The 20,976-nt window shown below is 44.9% G+C and overlaps 2 protein-coding genes across 5 annotated transcripts in view; both read right to left on the reverse strand.

The window, feature by feature from the left end:
- Positions 1–9,698, reverse strand: part of LOC139581621 (coagulation factor VIII-like) — a 33,305-nt gene extending 23,607 nt beyond the window's left edge. Inside the window, exons 1-8 of the mRNA XM_071411575.1 lie at positions 9,280–9,698; positions 8,942–9,042; positions 8,126–8,248; positions 4,059–4,271; positions 1,260–1,436; positions 1,033–1,136; positions 724–844; positions 237–498 (exon numbers count right to left, since the gene is read on the reverse strand). Of these exons, the coding sequence (XP_071267676.1) occupies positions 237–498; positions 724–844; positions 1,033–1,136; positions 1,260–1,436; positions 4,059–4,271; positions 8,126–8,248; positions 8,942–9,042; positions 9,280–9,443 (1,265 nt within the window). The 5' untranslated portion in view covers positions 9,444–9,698. The remainder of the gene's footprint in view (positions 1–236; positions 499–723; positions 845–1,032; positions 1,137–1,259; positions 1,437–4,058; positions 4,272–8,125; positions 8,249–8,941; positions 9,043–9,279) is intronic.
- Positions 9,699–9,920: 222 nt separating this feature from the next.
- On the reverse strand, positions 9,921–20,963 carry LOC139581622 (MORC family CW-type zinc finger protein 3-like). 4 transcript variants are annotated; one of them, XM_071411580.1, is made up of 16 exons: positions 20,789–20,963; positions 20,568–20,640; positions 18,023–18,155; positions 17,398–17,619; positions 16,987–17,133; positions 16,399–16,561; positions 15,999–16,127; positions 15,661–15,780; positions 15,241–15,344; positions 14,986–15,120; positions 14,639–14,755; positions 14,191–14,268; positions 12,435–12,854; positions 11,270–11,792; positions 10,882–11,051; positions 9,921–10,759 (listed from the first exon to the last, which is right to left on the reverse strand). In XM_071411580.1, the coding sequence occupies exons 1-16, from the start codon at positions 20,825–20,827 to the stop codon at positions 10,600–10,602; spliced, it is 2,733 nt and encodes a 910-aa protein (XP_071267681.1). In that variant the 5' UTR covers positions 20,828–20,963; the 3' UTR covers positions 9,921–10,599. The 4 variants fall into 4 exon arrangements, with proteins under 4 accessions (XP_071267681.1, XP_071267680.1, XP_071267678.1 ...); XM_071411579.1 differs by having other exon boundaries at positions 11,270–11,795; XM_071411577.1 differs by having other exon boundaries at positions 12,390–12,854.
- Positions 20,964–20,976: the final 13 nt, after the last annotated feature.

Consider the following 20,976-nt stretch of genomic DNA (forward strand, 5'->3'; position numbering starts at 1 on the left):
CTGAGGTGGGGTTTTCTACCTGTCACCCTGGCTGAGGTGGGGTTTTCTACCTGTCACTCTGGCTGAGGTGGGGTTTTCTACCTGTCACCCTGGCTGAGGTGGGGTTTTGTACCTGTCACCCTGGCTGAGGTGGGGTTTCCTACCTGTCACCCTGGCTGAGGTGGGGTTTTCTACCTGTCTGCTTAACTGAGGTGGGGTTTTGTACCTGTCTCCCTCACTGAGGTGGAGTTTTGTACCTGTCTCCCTGGCTGAGGTGGGGTGCGTAATCCCAACTGATCTCCTCAGCAGCAATGTAATGGACCCAGACTTTGTTCTTCCCCCCTCGGGAGCGCCCCACAGCCTGACCTTTCCCAGGCTTAAACACAAATGTCTCAAACATGTCATCTCCATATTCATAGTCCTCCTCATTCTCAGACTGCTGAACCTGACGCACGTCAGGACCGGGCACCGTCACAGGCTCTGGGCAGTCCTCCACCTCAAAGACTGCACTCATACCCGCTGGAACAAAGATATACAAAGACATCTTATAGCACCTCATAAGACACCTTATAGATGCCTTATGAACACCTTAGAGCTCATTCTCAACAACATAATTATTCATGCAACTCGGGCTCAAATGTATAAGTCTCACTCTGTTACCTCACACAGGAGTCTCAAATCAAATTGGGAACTTTCAAATTGATCAAAACTTTATTTCACAACTTTGAGAAAACATACTCTTACCGTGGCGGTATGCTTGGATCTGACAGCTGATGAGGAACTTCCCCTGAGTGCTGGGCTTCATCTCCGCCGTGGTGAACGTCATAGGGGTCATCTCCACAGTAACCTTACGGTGGGCCATCACCTGGAATGACAAGGGTAGAGGTAGGCTCACACTGAAATGCTGCTGAACTGGTTTGACAGTCTTACAAATGACTTATAACAACTTAATTGTCAAAACATTCTGAAAAGGAAAATCTTGGTTGATCATTAGTAATGATTTGTTGACAGCTTTAAGTAAGCCCTGATTTGAACTTGAATTATCTGATGTACCTGCAGAGTGTGATCCTGGAGCTGTATGGAGTGGATCTCTGGAGACGTTTCCATTCCAATGAGATGCCAGAACACATGATCTCGCCCCTGGCACATCGTCAGACCTATACACATTCCAAACAACCAACCCACACAAAAACATATTTTTGAGTTTTCTATTTGAACATAGTTGACAACTGGACTGAACTGTTGACTCTATACAGAAACATGTTAAACTAGCTCCTGACCTGGTAAAGTTGAGTTGACGTATCCATTGATAGTGTGGTACTGTTTTCTTGCACTGGCCTTCTTAAATCTTTCCCGGAAACTCCCCACCTCTCCGTACCAGCTCTTACTCTCATCAAAAACAGCAAAGAGCAGAATAAACTCTCTGTTTTTCCGAACTCCATTATCTGTAAATGCAGCTGGGAGAACCCAAGGGAAGCAGAGAATACAGGTAACACATTAGTTGATTGCTCTGAATATCACAGGGTACATTTGGTGAATTGACGCATTTGGTGAATTGGCGCATTTGGTGAAATTACTTATTTGGTGAAAGTATGCATTTGGTGAAATTACTCATTTGGTGAAATTACTCATTTGGTGAATTGGCGCATTTGGTGAAATTACTTATTTGGTGAAAGTATGCATTTGGTGAAATTACTCATTTGGTGAAATTACGCATTTGGTGAAATTATGCATTTGGTGAAGTTATGCATTTGGTGAAGTTATGCATTTGGTGAAATTACTAATTTGTTCAAATTATGCATTTGGTCAGATTACTCATTTGTTTAATAGTCAGGCCATGTGGTAGTCTGGGTATTAAGCTTCATCATGTGCAGTAAACTATTGACATTCCATACTTAGTACGGCGTTTATGTGATTCAGACCTCCTTCTGTTCACATAGCCTTTCCATTAGGTAGGATATGATCACTGTATGACTGAGAGCAGAGCACATAATAAGTCCCAGTCAGCTATGAGTCCAGCAGCCACATTCGTTTCCTCCTTTACCAGGCAAATATGTGTCACAGTGGGTCTGACTGTACTGTAAGGGGAGTGTGGTATGTAGAGAGAAAGTTGTGGAAGGTGTGAGGGAGTAACATAGCAGGAATAAAGTTGTGGTGTATCTGGCCATAAGGTATGTGGGAGTAACATAGCAGGAATAAAGTTGTGGTGTATCTGGCCATAAGGTATGTGGGAGTAACATAGCAGGAATAAAGTTGTGGTGTATCAGGCCGTAAGGTGTGAGGGAGTAACATAGCAGGAATAAAGTTGTGGTGTATCTGGCCATAAGGTGTGTGGGAGTAACATAGCAGGAATAAAGTTGTGGTGTATCTGGCCGTAAGGTATGTGAGAGTAACATAAAAGGAATAAAGTTGTGGTGTATCAGGCCGTAAGGTATGTGGGAGTAACATAGCAGGAATAAAGTTGTGGTGTATCTGGCCATAAAGTATGTGGGAGTAACATAGCAGGAATAAAGTTGAGGTGTATCTGACCGTGAGGGAGTAACATAGCAGGAATAAAGTTGTGGTGTATCTGACCGTAAGGTATGTGGGAGTAACATAGCAGGAATAAAGTTGTGGAGTATCTGATTGTAAGGTATGTGGGAGTAACATAGCAGGAATAAAGTTGTGGTGTATCAGGCCGTAAGGTATGTGGGAGTAACATAGCAGGAATAAAGTTGTGGTGTATCTGGCTATAAGGTATGTGAGAGTAACATAGCAGGAATAAAGTTGTGGTGTATCTGGCTATAAGGTATGTGAGAGTAACATAGCAGGAATAAAGTTGTGGTGTATCAGGCCATAAGGTATGTGGGAGTAACATAGCAGGAATAAAGTTGTGGTGTATCTGGCTATAAGGTATGTGAGAGTAACATAGCAGGAATAAAGTTGTGGTGTATCAGGCCATAAGGTATGTGAGAGTAACATAGCAGGAATAAAGTTGTGGTGTATCTGGCCGTAAGGTGTGTGGGAGTAACATAGCAGAAATAAAGTTGTGGTGTATCTGGCTATAAGGTATGTGAGAGTAACATAGCAGGAATAAAGTTGTGGTGTATCAGGCCATAAGGTATGTGGGAGTAACATAGCAGAAATAAAGTTGTGGTGTATCTGGCTATAAGGTATGTGAGAGTAACATAGCAGGAATAAAGTTGTGGTGTATCAGGCCATAAGGTATGTGGGAGTAACATAGCAGGAATAAAGTTGTGGTGTATCTGGCCATAAGGTATGTGGGAGTAACATAGCAGGAATAAAGTTGTGGTGTATCAGGCCGTAAGGTGTGAGGGAGTAACATAGCAGGAATAAAGTTGTGGTGTATCTGGCTATAAGGTATGTGGGAGTAACATAGCAGGAATAAAGTTGTGGTGTATCTGGCCATAAGGTATGTGGGAGTAACATAGCAGGAATAAAGTTGTGGTGTATCAGGCCGTAAGGTGTGAGGGAGTAACATAGCAGGAATAAAGTTGTGGTGTATCTGGCTATAAGGTATGTGGGAGTAACATAGCAGGAATAAAGTTGTGGTGTATCTGGCTATAAGGTATGTGAGAGTAACATAGCAGGAATAAAGTTGTGGTGTATCAGGCCGTAAGGTGTGTGGGAGTAACATAGCAGGAATAAAGTTGTGGTGTATCTGACCGTAAGGTGTGTGGGAGTAACATAGCAGGAATAAAGTTGTGGTGTATCTGGCCATAAGGTATGTGGGAGTAACATAGCAGGAATAAAGTTGTGGTGTATCAGGCCGTAAGGTATGTGGGAGTAACATAGCAGGAATAAAGTTGTGGTGTATCTGGCCATAAGGTATGTGGGAGTAACATAGCAGGAATAAAGTTGTGGTGTATCAGGCCGTAAGGTGTGTGGGAGTAACATAGCAGGAATAAAGTTGTGGTGTATCAGGCCGTAAGGTGTGTGGGAGTAACATAGCAGGAATAAAGTTGTGGTGTATCTGGCCATAAGGTATGTGGGAGTAACATAACAGGAATAAAGTTGTGGTGTATCTGGCCGTAAGGTGTGAGAGAGTAACATAGCAGGAATAAAGTTGTGTCTCTAACTTGATTTGCAGATGAGCAGAGCCCCGATGAGCCCAGAGTTGAAGTCCTGTACAGTGTCCACCTGGGAGGAGTAGGAGTAGGTGAGGCATTCTGGGTCTCCCACGGTCGGACCGTCTTTAGGGTTGATGTCCCAGACGTACTTGTAGTATCCTCCTGGAGCAACCGCATCATCCTCCTTCTCCTGGCTAGACGTGGCGTCATCATATCCGGCCCCTAGAGAGAAAGAGATATATTGCTAGGAATATACGTGTGTACACACAGAGACTGACATAGCAGATACATGCTTGCGGGAACACACACATTTGATACATTTGGCGCCGGAGAGGATGGTTGCTGTTTTATTGGCTCTTAACCAACCGTGCTGTTTTGTTTGTTTTTTTGCGTTGTTTGTAACTTATTTTGTACATAATGTTGCTGCTACCGTCTCTTATGACCGAAAAGAGCTTCTGGACATCAGAACAGCGATTACTCATCTCAAATTGAACAAATCATTTTTCAAGGAGCGGGACTCTAACCCGGAAGCTTATAAGAAATCCCGCTATTCCCTCCGACGAACCATCAAACAGGCAAAGCGTCAATACAGGACTAGGATTGAATCGTACTACACCGGCTCCAACGCTCGTCAGATGTGGCAGGGCTTGCAAACTATTACAGACTACAAAGGGATGCACAGCCGAGAGCTGCCCAGAGACACGAGCCTACCAGACAAGCTAAATAACTTCTATGCTCGCTTCGAGGCAAGTAACACTAAAATATGCATGAGAGCGTCAGCTGTTCCGGGCGACTCTGTAATCACGCTCTCCTCAGCCGATGTGAGTAAGACCTTTAAACAGGTCAACATTCACAAGGCCGCAGGGCCAGACGGATTACCAGGACGTGTACTTGGAGTATGCACTGACCAACTGGAGAGTGTCTTCACTGACATTTTCAACCTTCTCCTGACCGAGTCTGTAATACCAACATGTTTTAAGCAGACCACCATAGTCCCTGTGCCCAAGAACACAAAGGTAACCTGCCTAAATGACTACCGACCAGTAGCACTCACGTCTGTAGCCATGAAGTGCTTTGAAAGGCTGGTCATGGCTCACATCAACATCATTATCCCAGAAACCCTTGACCCACTCCAATTTGCATACCGCCCCAACAGATGCACAGATGATGCAATCTCTATTGCACTCCACACTGCTCTTTCACACCTGGACAAAAGGAACACCTATGTGAGAATGCTATTCATTGACTACAGCTCAGTGTTGAACACCATAGTGCCCTCAAAGCTCATCAATAAGCTAAGGACCCTGGGACTAAACACCTCCCTCTGCAACTGGATCCTGGACTTCCTGACGGGATGCCCCAGGTGGTAAGGGTAGGTAACAACACATCCGCCACGCTGATCCTCAACACGGGGGCCTCTCAGGGGTGCGTGCTCATCCCCTCCTGTACTCCCTGTTCACTCATGACTACACGGCCAGGCACGACTCCAACACCATCATTAAGTTTGCCGATGACACAACAGTGGTAAGCCTGATCACTGACAACGAGGAGACAGCCTATATGGAGGAGGTCAAAGACCTGGCCGTGTGGTGCAAGGACAACAACCTCTCCCTCAAAGTGATCAAGACAAGGAGATGATTGTGGACTACAGGAAAAGGAGGACCGAGCACGCCCCCATTCTCATCGATGGGCTGTAGTGGAGCAGGTTGAGAGCTTCAAGTTCCTAGACGTCCACATCACCAACAAACTAATCATGGTCCAAACACACCAAGACAATCGTCAAGAGGGCACGACAAAACCTATTCCCCCTCAGGTGACTGAAAAAATTTGGCATAGGTCCTCAGATCCTCAAAAGGTTCTACAGCTGCACCATCGAGAACATCCTGATGGGTTGCATCACTGCCTGCTATGGCAACTGCTTGGCCTCCGACCGCAAGGCACTACAGAGGGTAGAGCGTACGACCCAGTACATCACTGAGGCCAAGCTTCCTGCCATCCAGGACCTCTATACCAGACGGTGTCAGAGGAAGGCCCTAAAAATGGTTTAAGAGTCCAGCCACCCTAGTCATAGACTGTTCTCTCTGTTACCTCACAGCAAGCGGTGCCGGAGCGCCAAGTCTTGGTCCAAGATGCTTTTAAACAGCTTCTACCCCCAAGCCTGAACAGCTAATCAAATGGCTACTCAGACTATTGGTATTGCCCTATGCATAGTCACTTTAATAACTCCACCTACATGTACATATTACCTCAATTACCTCGACACCGGTGCCCCCGCACATTGACTCTGTACCGGTACCCCCTGTATATAGCCCCACTATTGTTATTTTCCTGCTGCTCTTTAATTATTTGTTACTTTTTTCTCTTACTTTTTGTTGTATTTTCTTAAAACTGCATTGTTGGTTAAGGGCTTGTAAGTAAGCCTGTTGTATTCGGAGCGCACACGCACGCACGCACGCACGCACGCACGCACGCACGCACGCACGCACGCACGCACGCACGCACGCACGCACGCACGCACGCACGCACGCACGCACGCACGCACGCACGCACGCACGCACGCACACACACACACACACACACACACACACACACACACACACACACACACACACACACACACACACACACACACACACACACACACACACACACACACACACACACACACACACTTAATTCAAGTGTACAACAGTGGGGAAGCCCTTTATTGGGTTCAGTATACTTTATAACACTAGTTGTAGGATGTGACAGTGGCTTACAATTTACGGTAAGTTAGTAGGTAGACACACATATTTAGTATTTACGGTAAGTTAGTAGGTAGACATGCAGATTTAGTATTTACGGTAAGTTAGTAGGTAGACACACAGATTTAGTATTTACGGTAAATTAGTAGGTAGACACGCAGATTTAGTATTTACGGTAAGATAGTAGGTAGACACGCAGATTTAGTATTTACGGTAAGTTAGTAGGTAGACACACAGATTTAGTATTTACGGTAAGTTAGTAGGTAGACATAAAGACATTACCCTCAGACTGTTTCCAGTAGTACGTTAGAAGGTAGACATAAAGACATTACCCTCAGACTGTTTCCAGTAGGAAGTTAGTAGGTAGACATATAGACATTACCCTCAGACTGTTTCCAGTAGTAAGCTAGTAGGTAGACATATAGACATTACCCTCAGACTGTTTCCAGTAGTAAGTTAGTAGGTAGACATATAGACATTACCCTCAGACTGTTTCCAGTAGTAAGTTAGTAGGTAGACATATAGACATTACCCTCAGACTGTTTCCAGTAGTAAGCTAGTAGGTAGACATATAGACATTACCCTCAGACTGTTTCCAGTAGTAAGTTAGTAGGTAGACATATAGACATTACCCTCAGACTGTTTCCAGTAGTAAGCTAGTAGGTAGACATATAGACATTACCCTCAGACTGTTTCCAGTAGTAAGCTAGTAGGTAGACATATAGACATTACCCTCAGACTGTTTCCAGTAGGAAGTTAGTAGGTAGACATATAGACATTACCCTCAGACTGTTTCCAGTAGTAAGCTAGTAGGTAGACATATAGACATTACCCTCAGACTGTTTCCAGTAGTAAGTTAGTAGGTAGACATATAGACATTACCCTCAGACTGTTTCCAGTAGTAAGCTAGTAGGTAGACATATAGACATTACCCTCAGACTGTTTCCAGTAGTAAGTTAGTAGGTAGACATATAGACATTACCCTCAGACTGTTTCCAGTAGTAAGCTAGTAGGTAGACATATAGACATTACCCTCAGACTGTTTCCAGTAGTAAGTTAGTAGGTAGACATATAGACATTACCCTCAGACTGTTTCCAGTAGTAAGCTAGTAGGTAGACATATAGACATTACCCTCAGACTGTTTCCAGTAGGAAGTTAGTAGGTAGACATATAGACATTACCCTCAGACTGTTTCCAGTAGTAAGCTAGTAGGTAGACATATAGACATTACCCTCAGACTGTTTCCAGTAGTAAGCTAGTAGGTAGACATATAGACATTACCCTCAGACTGTTTCCAGTAGTAAGTTAGTAGGTAGACATATAGACATTACCCTCAGACTGTTTCCAGTAGCTGACTCCCACAGGGCTGATACTGTAGGGCTGGGATGCCAGGTTCTTAAAGTGCACCACCACCCTGTCACTGGCCTGGGCATGGATCACCGGACCCTGGATACCTGCAACACAACGCATTCTGTTTCTCTGTGTGTGTGTGGTCAGTGGTGGAAAAAGTACTCACTTGTCATACTTGAGTAAAAGTAAAGATACCTTAATTGAAATTTACTCAAGTAAAAGTAAAATATTACTTGAGTAAAAGTCTAAAAGTATTTGGTTTTAAATATAAGTATCAAAAGTAAATGGAAATGATAAAATATACTTAAGTATCAAAAGTAAAAGTATAAACCATTTCAAATTCCGTTTATTAAGCAAACCAGACGGCACCATTTAATTTTTGTTATTTTTATTGACGGATAGCCAGGGGCACACTCCAACACTCAGACATAATTTACAAACAAAGCATTTGTGTTTCGTCCGCCAGATCAGAGGCAGTAGAGATGACCAGGGATGTTCTCTTGATAAGTGTGTGAATTGGACCATTTTCCCGTCAAAATGTAACGAATACTTTTTGCTGTCAGGGAAAATGTATGGAGTAAAAACTACATAATTTTCTTTAAGAATGTAGTGAAGTAAAAGTAAATGTTGGCAAAAATATAAATAGTAAAGTACAGATACCCCAATAAACTAAGTAGTACTCTAAAGTAGTTTTACTTAAGTACTTTACAACACTGTGTGTGGTAGCATACATTTTATTTCAAAGATATACCTAATTAAAGTAATTCATAATTAATACATAAAATGAGTACACCTACCTGCCCATGTTGATGTAGGCTTGGGGACTGAATATGTGGAATCAGTGTATTCTCTATAAACAGCTTTTATGTATTTCTGAGGGGGATCATTGGTCCTCCTCCTAGAAGTTCATAATCAACATGGATATTTACATATATTTTTTTTAAATAATGCAATGATTTAAACATGAAAACAAATAAAATGTCCTACAAGGTTATATACATCTTCAACTTTTAATTGAATAGAAAAGTCTACTACAATATTGACGTTTAACCCGACAGACTTAAAAAACCTAGTCTTCAAAGCAAAAAACCCAAATAAGGGATAGATATTAGGTAATGACTTGATAGAACTTCACCTTTGTTCCGACGTGTCAGCGCTGCCCCAGTAGAGATAGTCCCAACCAATCTCAACCGCGGCGATGTAGAACTCTCTCGTGGCAGGTAGACCTACGGCAGGTACTGCCACGGTCTCATCCACCCCGCCGAGGACCCAGAGGAGTGATATCAACAGCGTTCTCATCGCAAAGCACGAGCACCTGTCCGACTGCACGTAAATTCACTGATGGTAGAGAAATCGGATAGCCTGACCAGACAGTAGCAAGCAGCTTACTACCGTTATTTCCCGTTAGGGAGGATATTTAAAGGGAAAGTTCAAAACTAGAGATAGTCACAGGGGGAGAGAGAAAGACACAGAGTGTGTATGAATGTGAGAGAGGGGGAGTGAGTGTGTGTAGGGCTTGGAGTGAGTTGGAAATAGTGAAGTTAGACGTGTCTGTTTCAGCAGAGCTGCTCACAGTAAAATATAGGAAAATGATGATGGCCACTCTGCCTCACTGTGGTCAAAATTGTCTACTGCTGAATTTTATAAACTTTTGTTAGCTATTTCTCATTGGTTGAACTCAAACACACATAACAACATGCTTCAGACAAGACGAGGGGTAGGGTGTTTAGAACATAAATGTTCTCAAGTCAGACAAAAGATCACAAAATCATGATACCTGGTTGATTTTCTTTAAAAAGATATGCAAGCAAACAAACGGTAAAACTATAAAACATTGTAATGACAGGGTTGTTTAAGTCCAGCCCTTACACTATTTAGAATTTTTCAAGGAACATTTTCATATATTAAAATGACAAAATAATTAACAAACGTATTAAAAACAGTAGCAATGATGAAAAGCAAACAGTAATAGGCTTCTCAGCTTCTCTCACACAAGCCAGGGTCTCTGATTGACAAGTAATAACACATGATAATAAATGAAGCAGAGACTGCTGGTTACTTGTGGATCCTTTAAATATGGTGAAGGTAAAACATACAGCATAGCAAGCTGATCTGAGTACAGTATTACAACTTTTCAACAACATCTCACACTCAACGAGTACAGTATAACGCATCTGAACTTAGGCAGGGTCAATTGGGGATAAAGTATTTACAGTGTGACAGTCAGTCGGGCTATTAAGATGGTCAGCCATTACAATGTGAGTCCGTGTGTGGATAATGTGTTGTGGACATTGAACCAGAGCCATAGGGGTTCCAGGTTGGTATGAAAAAATAAACAATATGTTACCTACAGTAGAGTGGTGAGCATAAGTACTAGTGGTGAGAGTGAGTTCTAGAGCGGTGAGAGTGGGTTCTAGAGCGGTGAGAGTGGGTTCTAGAGCACTGAGAGTGGGTTCTAGAGTGGAGACAGTGAGTTGGCGTCTATGATCTGCTGCAGGATGCTGTCTACGTCTGGCGTATCCAGGCTGATGCCCTGCAGGTCCAGGTGGGGCAGGATGGCTGACAGAAGAGCCACCACGTTCCCTCTGATTTTGTGGAGGTTCTCCTGCACAATGCTGGGAAATACAGAGAGCAGAAAGTTATAGAGAGAATGCAAATCTAAAGAACCGATGGATTATAGGGTTTGTGTGTATTTCTGTCTGTGGGTATGTTTCTGTCTCTGTGTGGGTAAACATACCGGGAGCTCTGGTCCCTGGTCACTGGGCTGTCAGTCTGTCTCAGCCTGCTCTGGGGGTCAGCCTTCTCCCTCCTCAGCCTGCCCAGCTCAGGCTGCTCTCTCTGGGGCTGGACGCCCTCCACAGTCAGCCCTGGAACCACTGGTATGCCAGGGGACGCTGAGCTCTCACACTGTAGTGAGAAAAGAGGTAATGGGATACATTTCTCTATAAAAGTTTAAATTCAGAAGAATTGACAGCTAGAATACCAGTTTTAACTAATAACAAGGCTTGGAACTAACCATTTTATAATGTTCTTCATGTATCCTAATGGGGATAGTAGGTCTTTTGATTTCACAAATCTTGAAAAACATTCAGACCTTTACTAAATTCACAGTTAACCCTACTTACCTCCTTTTGGTCCTGTTTGGTTACCATGGCCACCGTTGTCTCCACCCCCGCCCCGCCAGATTCCTTATCCCCAGAGGCAGCCTCTGTCATCACCACAGTGTCCTGTGTTGCTGGGGGTGCGTTGGAACCCAGTATCCTCCTCAGCCTCTGAGCCTCCTTCTCCAGTCCAGCCAGTCTCTGGACCAGGGCTCCCCTTTCTGAACCTGCCCCCTCCAGGGTCAGAGCCCGGGGCCAGGGGCCCTCCGGACGACTCAGGGGGGACACCACCACCGTCTGGGCTGAAGTGAGGGAGGGAGGCCAGGCAAGGCTGGAGCTGGGCTGGGAAAGGCCTCCTCTGGTGACCCCGAGTGGTGCCTTTTCCCCCTTGGTCTTCTCTGTCTGCCCAGTCAGTGTCTGTGGTTCGTTGCCAGCTTTCCCAGGTTGTTGCACATCTTGGATCTCGTCAGCGAACGGGTGTGGCCCCGCCCATGGTTGTGGTCTCTTTTCCATGTCCCTGGGCGGCCATATTGACTTCCGCTTGTTTCTGCTGAGACAGAGAGAGAGACTGAGTGTGTGTTTGTGTGTATATCTATCTATATGTGCATTTGTGTGTGCGTGTGTGTGTGTTCGAGTAAGCGTGAGTGTATATGTACAGGTAACTGCCAAAATAAAGGAAACACTTGAGTAAACGAGGGATACAAAATATATTGAACGCAGATACTTCCACACAGGTGTGGTTCCTGAATTAATTAAGCAATAGCATCATGTGTAGGGTGTATAAAAATGCCCAGTTGCCCATAATTTTGGCTATCATGGCTAGAAGAGATAGCAGTGACTTTGAAAGAGGGGTCTCAAAGGAGCATAGAGAGTTTAAAGGGTGTGTGTGTGTGTGTCTCAGTCACCAGATCTCAACCCAAATTATGGAAGACTCTGGAGCGGTGCCCGAAACAGCGTTTTCCAACACCAACAAAACACCAACTAATGGTCATTTCTCGTAGAAAAATGGTGTCGCATCCCTCCACTAGAGTTCCAGACACTTGTAGAATCTATGCCAAGGTGCATTGAAGGTGTTCTGGCTCGTGGAGGTCCAACGCCATATTAAGACGCTTTATGTTGGTGTTTCCTTTATTTTGGCAGTTACCTGTATGAGCGTTTGCATGCGCGTGTGGGTGCGCATGTCTCTGACCCAGACTTGGACTGTGCCATGTTGTCCTCGTCATCCTCTAAAGTGGCCACCAGTGGAGCCACTGTCTTATTCAGCTCGCTGTTCTCAGTCTCCTCTGTGAGCAGATGGAGGGGGGCATCAGGGGGTAGGGGGCGGAGGAGGACCGGTTCAGTCAGAGGCAGGGGGGCATCAGGGGGTAGGGGGCGGAGGAGGACCGGTTCAGTCAGAGGCAGGGGGGCATCAGGGGGTAGGGGGCGGAGGAGGACCGGTTCAGTCAGAGGCAGGGGGGCATCAGGGGGTAGGGGGCGGAGGAGGACCGGTTCAGTCAGAGGCAGGGGGGCATCAGGGGGTAGGGGGCGGAGGAGGACCGGCTCAGACAGGCCTTGGGGGAGGACATGGTGCTTCCGCGGGCGGCCTCGTTTCCTGACCAGGCCTTGGTCCCTTTTTAGACACAGGATGGAAACAGCAGTGAATGGAACAACCGAGATACATGGCTCAGTACAGTATAGATAAGCATAGTAGAGTAGGCCTAAAGTATAAATATGAAGAAAATATTCAACTGAAGGAGGAAGTCAGGTTTGCTCTGACACTGTGGTTTATACTGAGAATAACAACGTAAAACTCACAGGCGGCAAACCACAAACTGACACATGCACACAGAGAGTGCAAATACATGGCATTGCATACACACACACACACGCACACACACGCACACCCAGGCATGCACACCCAGGCATGCACACATGTGTAGCCACTAGCCACACACAGCCATGCACACACACATCAAACAAAGTGCCAGTACAGATATTAATTTGCTGTGCATCTGGTGTACATGAAGAGCAGAGTAGGTGAGAGTAGAGTGGAGGAGAGAGTAGGGTGGTGGAGAGAGTAGGGTGGAGGAGAGAGGGAGTGAGAGTAGGGTGGAGGAGAGAGGGAGTGAGAGTAGGGTGGAGGAGAGAGGGAGTGAGAGTAGGGTGGAGGAGAGAGTAGGGTGGAGGTGAGAGTAGGTGAGAGTGGGGTGGAGGTGAGAGTAGGGTAGAGGAGAGAGTAGGGTGGAGGAGAGAGGGAGTAAGAGTAGGGTGGAGGAGAGAGTAGGGTGGAGGTGAGAGTAGGTGAGAGGGGTGGAGGTGAGAGTAGGGTGGAGGAGAGAGGGAGAGAGTGGGGTGGAGGTGGGAGTAGGGTGGAGGAGAGAGGGAGTGAGAGTGGGGTGGACGAGAGAGGGAGAGTGGGGTGGAGGTGAGAGTAGGGTGGAGGAGAGAGGGAGTGAGAGTAGGGTGGCGGAGAGAGGGAGTGAGAGTAGGGTGGAGGAGAGAGGTAGTGAGAGTAGGGTGGAGGAGAGAGGGAGTGAGAGTAGGGTGGAGGAGAGAGGTAGTGAGAGTGGGGTGGAGGTGAGAGTAGGGTGGAGGAGAAAGTAGGGTGGAGGAGAGAGGGAGAGAGAGTGGGGTGGAGGTGAGAGTAGGGTGGAGGAGAGAGGGAGTGAGAGTGGGGTGGAGGTGAGAGGGAGTGAGAGTAGGGTGGAGGTGAGAGTAGGATGGAGGAGAGAAGGAGAGTGGGGTGGAGGTGAGAGGGAGTGAGAGTAGGGTGGAGGAGAGAAGGAGAGTGGGGTGGAGGTGAGAGGGAGAGTGGGGTGGAGGTGAGAGTAGGGTGGAGGAGAGAGGGAGTGAGAGTAGGGTGGAAAGAGAGAGTAGGGTGGAGGAGAGAAGGAGAGTGGGGTGGAGGTGAGAGGGAGTGAGAGTAGGGTGGAGGTGAGAGTAGGGGTGGGTGGTGGTATATTTACTTCTTGTAGCTCTTCTTCTGGTAGCTTGGCGTTAACTCTTCTTCACTCTCCTCTGCTTCCTCTGGCAAAGAGCAGCTCCTGAAATACACACCACAGGTCAGATGAGGAACTCCTGAAATACACACCACAGGTCAGATGAGAAAGTCCTGAAATACACACCACAGGTCAGATGAGAAAGTCCTGAAATACACACCACAGGTCAGATGATTAAGTACAGTTGATGAGAACAAAGACCACCTGACATGCAAATACACTCCTGAAAGCTTTAATGCATGCACACTTGCTGTCTCTCTCTCTCTCTCTTACTCTCTCTCTTGGCTCTATTTTTGTCTGGCGTTAAGGCGGCGCTAAGGCGTCATGTAAAAACCAGCGCACTGACATTTTCCAGCCCTAACGCCAGGTTAGGTTTGTTAAAATAGAGCCCTCTCTCTCTGTCTCTCTCTGGTACCTGAGCATGGTGTTGGGGTTCTGGCTGCAGTTCCAGTGTTCAGGGGTGGAGCTGTAGTGGCCTTCTGGGACACGCCTCCACCTCAGACAGTCCTCACACTGCAGCCACACTGGACTCCTACACACATGTACAAACACACGCACACACACGCACACATACACACACACCAGGTATATTTTGTTGTGGGCACACAAGTTAAACAAAACAGACACTTTTCATTTCCTGTTTCTTAACCACAAGCCATCCACGTTAGCCCTGTACTTGCACTGTGATGTCATGGTAATATTTTACAGTCTGTAGCAACAATCATCCAAAATAAATTAAACTAAACAAACATAAAAACTCACTCCTCCTCTTCCTCCTCCACCTCCTCCTCTTCATTCTTCTTCTCCGCTGCCAGGAACTCTCGTTCTCTCGCCTTTTTCTCCATCATCTCATTCCAGTAGTCGTTGAGCTTCAGTCCCAGGGACGACAGGGTCAGCCTGTTTCAAACCACACAAATACAGAGAGGAGGTTCACATCCAGAACTATAAATAGCATGTCAATCTGATCATCTGCTCATCTGGTTCACGATAATACTGATTCATTTGTGTGTGTTGTACCTGTACTCTTTGGTGTATTCAAAGTCTTGCTTGTTGTGAGCCGGCTTCAGGAAGTTGCACTCAATGACTCCAATAACCCCAACCCCTGCCCTCTGACCTGACGACTGAAACAGGGAAGGGGGAAAAAAGAAGAAGCGAGAGATATAGAGGTGAAGGAGAAGTAGAGGGAGAGGTGGGAAGAGAGTGAGGTAAATATAGAAGGAGTGAGAGATGGAGATTTAGAGGGAGAGAAGGGAATAGAGATGGAGGAGGAGAGAGTGATTTAAAGGGAGAGAGGAGAGAGAGAGAAGAGAGCACATTATTGTCTACAGTATAACTATTACACCAAAACCTCACACAATGTCTCATATCATATATCTTGTTTGTGGCCCCAGCTGTTGACAGATAACCTCAACATTACAGTCTTTAATTAATATGTACCTTGATCTGGTAGCCAACCTTCTCATAGGACTTGATGAGGCGGTTCTTGTGGTACATCATGATGCCATAGTGGTCTTTGTTCTTACGGTTGAACCCAAAGGTGACCTTAACTCTGTCTTTCTGATAGAAATGGTTAAGGTTAAGTTTTCTGGGCATACGCCGAGACTGAAGCCTGTACAAGTGACCACAGTACTTTGCATCGTCGCTATGTAAGTTAAGTTAGGTTAAGGTATGTTAAGGTTAAGTTCTATTACTTACAGAATACTTTTGATAAACGCAATAATCGTTTTTGGATAGAAATGAATGGACAAACAGATTCTAGTTCTACAGAAGGATACATTGAATTGGGGTTTATAAACATCGTTCTCAATCTGCGACAGGCTCTTGGCGACCAGCTTGGTCTGAACCTTCTTCTGTCGCAGGATGATCTGAGTCCGAGGCTTCAGGTACAAGATGCTGAGGTAGGCCTGTGAGAGAATGTGAATGAATGAGACTTTATAGAGGAGGGGACTTCCTGTTCAGAATCCTATTCAAACCATCAGACCTTCTCACCTTCCTTTATCACTCTGTTTGGCTATGCTGCATTCAAGGTCACAATCCTCTGGTGAATAAAGTTGTTGAATAGAGTTCCAAGGTGACTGAAACGTTTACAGTGAACTTTTTCTTAACCACCCTGACCTGTCTCTCATCACTCACTCTCATTGTAACACATCATCACTCATCTTTTTTATCACTCACTCTCAGGGAGTAGTCCATCTCCGGGATGGTGTGGTCAGTCCTCTGAGGTCCAGGGAAGCTCTTCTTCCTGCCTCTAGTCTTGGTCTCCTCTGAGTGGATCTCTGGCATCCGGATGTCAAACTCATCTGTCTCGAAATCCAGCTCCGGCTTACCATCTTTGTTCCTGTACGTGATATTGTAGAACTCATTACTCGTGTCAGCTTCATTCTTCATAGAATGATAAAATATCCCACTTACCTGTAATGAATCATTAATGGGCCCCTGATCCTTTCTGCTTTCAGAGATGATACCCAATACTGTGTCATTACTAACAAATAAGCAGAATGTGTTTGTGTGTAACAGTTTTGCTTCCGTCCCTCTCCTTGCCCCAACCTGGGCTCGAATCAGGGACCCTTTGAAAACATCGACAACAGTCACCCTCAAAGCATCCATTACCTATCGCTCCACAAAAGCCGCGGCCCTTGCAGAGCAAAGGAAACTTCTATTTTGAGGTCTCAGAGCGAGAGACGTCACCGATGGAAACACTAATAGCGCGCACCGCAATCTAGCTAGCCATCTCACATCGATTACGTGGGTGTGTTTCCTGACCTGCGTATGTTCCAGATGAGGATCTTGGTGCCCTTCTTGGAGAGGATGGAGTCAAAGTGCTGCAGCAGCTCCTTCTGGGTGTGGATCAGAGAGTGGGTTAGGATGGCATTCAGACTGGCCTCAGAGTCCTCAGTCACTACCAGCACCTGTAAGACATGGTTAAGGAGAGCAACCAGGATACACGTACAGGCAAGCATACGGACGCACACACACACACACACACACAGTTTTTCAATCAATCCTTCGAACACACACATGCATGTACTCTTGTCTTCCTCTCTGTCTGTATTCCTCTCTGTCTGTATTCCTCTCTCTCAAATTCAATTGCTTTATTGGCATGACAAAAATTTAGGAAACATTTCCAAAGCATCAATGATACTGCATTGGGTCCCCTCTCTCTGTGTAAGGATATTGGTCTGTTGGTTGAAGGGCACTATGGGGACGATGACAGCCTGTGCCTTTACAGCCTGTAGGTAGCTCTGAGACAGCATGCCGACGGTCAGACAGCCTCCGTTCTTAGTGAAGATCAGAGCGTCACGACCCAGACGCATGGAGCCAGACTTAAAGCCGTTTCCATAGACACCGATGGCCTGATGGCTGCCCTTACCAGAACCTTTCTCTGTGAAACCAAAACTGAACAGAGAAAGAGTGGGGTGAGATTGCAGCGTTAGTTGGAGACATGTGTCTGTACTGGTATGGAAGTGAGAGAAGTGGGTCTGTATTTGTGTGCAGAGAGATAGTTTGTGTGTAGGATGTGTGTTTGTGTGTATGTGAGAATGAGGGGGAGAAAAGAGAGCGATTGTGTGTGTGTTTACATGTGTTTACGTGAGAGAGAGAGTGGGCATGTCCGCATGAGTGAGAAAAAAAAGGGTGTGGAACAAAGACAAAATGTTAGTAACTCAACTCAGTTGTTTATGTATGGGTAATTACAGTATAACCTTTCACATAGCAGTGTGTGTGTGTGTAGAGGCTGCAACATGGATGATCAAACAGCAGTGTGTGTGTAGCCAAACGTACGTAAGCGTGTGTTTCTCACCTGAGCATCTTGTGCAGTTTGTTGGGGGTCATGCCGCTGCCGTTGTCAGTGAAGGCCAGACAGAGCTGCTGTTGCTCCTCCACCACATCTATCCAGATCTGCCTGGCTGTCACGCCCGGGTCTGACGCATTATCTACACAGCACAAAGTCAGTCAATCAATCAATCAATCAATCAATCATTAAATGAATCTATAAAGCCCTTTTTACATGAAAAATTGTTGTAAAACCTATTGTAGAACAAGTTGAAAAAGTCACACAGTGCTTCACAGTAACCGTGTCTAGACAGGGGGTGTACTGTAATTATTAAAATCAGTTGACCAACTTATCCTGCATAATGTAAAAGTGGACTCTTGTGACAGACTAGCACACGTGAGATTAACGGGACTGGTTTGAACAGATGTTTTTTCAGACCAAATGTCTGCTCAATTGAAAAATTGCTCCGGGTTTCTAAACTATGTCCTGTGTTTTATATCATATTGTACAACAGTTGAGGAAACTAACACTGTAAAAGTGCTAAAAAACTTGATCCGTGTTATTTCCTGATAGTTGCCGTTTGAAAATAAAATCTACACAGGACCTTCTAATCAGCAGGTTTGCATGGGCTGGAGTTTAGGCTGTCCATGGTGACATCACCATGCGGTAAATTCATTAATAGACCAATAACAAATTGTGCTCCAAACCTCTGCCAATAACAGCTAGTTTTCAGTTTTCACTACCACACAGTCCTAGCAAAATTCTTGCTTGAAAAGTAGTTTTTTTCTATAAATCTATTTTGCCCATTTTAATGGAAATCTATTACAGTAAGGTACTGTTACCCAGAAAGGATTTGAAATTGATATAAAATGTCTGCATTGGGCCTTTAAACAAAGTTACAAAACAATGGTCTTGTTTGAGTCCAGGAGTGAAGTCGGGGGAGGTGCATCTGCGACAGCCGAAAGCCGGACATGAATGTTGTTTTCCTACAGGAACGCTCAGTGCAACATGGCAGTGTTGCCATTGTTTATAAAAGTGTATTTTTAATGTAAAAATAAACATGTCTCCAACCCCCATATCACACAGTCACAAGTTGTCAATATAGGTGGGTACATTGTACTATCAATTGGTGAAAGAGAGCCTCAAATATCACATTCAATTGTACATGAACTGCAGAAAAGTTGGTTTCTGTTTTAGTCACATCTTTGGTCACGTTCACGTGGGTCAAACAAAAACACCCTACGATTGGTTGACAGCCTCCCACAATGCAGTGATGGCTGCAGGATGAAGTTGGTGAATAGCAACTTCAGAAATTTGCAGTGGACTAGAGTCAAAACTTCATGACCTTTGATCGCATGGTTTTTGTAAAGTTCATGCAGTTGTCACGTAGGCGCAAGTCGGACAATTTTTATCCCCATAATGCAGCACACTTTGTAAGGTCACCACCTTGACAAAAGTGATTCGCTCGAACGCACCCAGTATGTATCTTCAGTGCTTGACTTGGACTAAAATAGGTGCTGGTACTCATGTTGGGTGCAGGTACTGTTTATATTTAGGTGCAGGAGCTCCATAATACTTTTGAGTTAATATTCTGTAAGAGGAACAGGAGCTCAAGTAGTAGAACATTTAGGGTGCTGGTACTCAGCTAAGGTGAGTTCCTGCCCAAGTCAAGCAATGCGTACCTTAACCAAATGCAAGTCTACAGTGTGCACCACACTCGGGGTTATTCCAAGTATGCAAATCGCAGGCTTTCACAAATTTGAAGGTGACCAACAGACAATGCACACGGCACGAACCAACTGGTCTATTCCAACCAATAATCATGCACACATGGCTGCGGGAAGTAGTTTGGGGGTGGAGGTGCTGCAATTGTTTTGTTGCGGGGGTTTGCCCGAGCTGCAGATTGTCCTCTAATACAGGACTATTAAAGGCCCAGTGCACTACATTAAAATAATAATAATAAAATAAAATAAAATTTATTCTGATTTTTCATTTTTCAGGGGGTGCTGAAGCACTCTCGACTCTCGATCAGCACCCTTACTTCCAGGGCCTATGCATGCACAGAGCGGAGGCTTCTCAACTCTGACAACTTGAAACATATATACCGAATTTAGATGAGAATAAACAACGAACATGAATATAAAACATATTTTACGCGCATCGCAAGTAGTGTTACTGCGTTGATATGAATGAGGAACTAAATTCCACCTAAAAAAAAAACCTTAGTAGCGCGAGAAAAATATGCCTGGCAAACGACGTCATAATGAAGTTACTGTAGGCATAACCTTTTCTCCTCTGTAAATTATGGAACTTCATTTGATTATACTAACATGTTATAACTAAAGTATAACTTATACTGTCACATGTGACACATATTGCAATGAGAAAAGAACAGGTGGATGGTAGACTGTCGATGAAGAGCGGCCAACACAGACAAGGCGTCTATTGTATTTTATTATGCGGAAGCCATGCCACTAGTACATTTTTTAGGCACAAACATTTGCAACTTTCCTGCCTTCAGCGGAAGGGGAAATGAAAACACAGAATATCAAAATGAAAGTTGACTGGTTACCTATTAGTTCTGCAACTGCGCTGAAAGGCCACGTATGACTTGTTGAATTACTATTCAGGAAAGACGGACTCATCTGCAAAAAAAACAACTTCGATATTTACTATTTTCCTTTATAATAAAAACAAAACGTCAACAACATATTTAGCATATAAGAACGAATGCAAATTACAAACGAAATAGCTTACAACACACAATAAATAACTTATTTGAAAAATACATACGGAACTGAGGCGAATCCCATGCTCGCTAAACCTCGCCATGTTTTTACAGTGAAAGCCACTAGCAGGCAAACGACACCTACGTCAAAGACAGTACAGAGTTTAAACTCTGTGTCTACGTAGTGAGTAGCAACAGGCCGCGCGCATAGGTCTGTCTTGCCACGTTCATGCGTTAGTCAAAACTAGGAAAC

This window comes from Salvelinus alpinus, chromosome 7 (assembly GCF_045679555.1).
Source record: "Salvelinus alpinus chromosome 7, SLU_Salpinus.1, whole genome shotgun sequence".
NCBI lineage: Eukaryota > Metazoa > Chordata > Actinopteri > Salmoniformes > Salmonidae > Salvelinus > Salvelinus alpinus.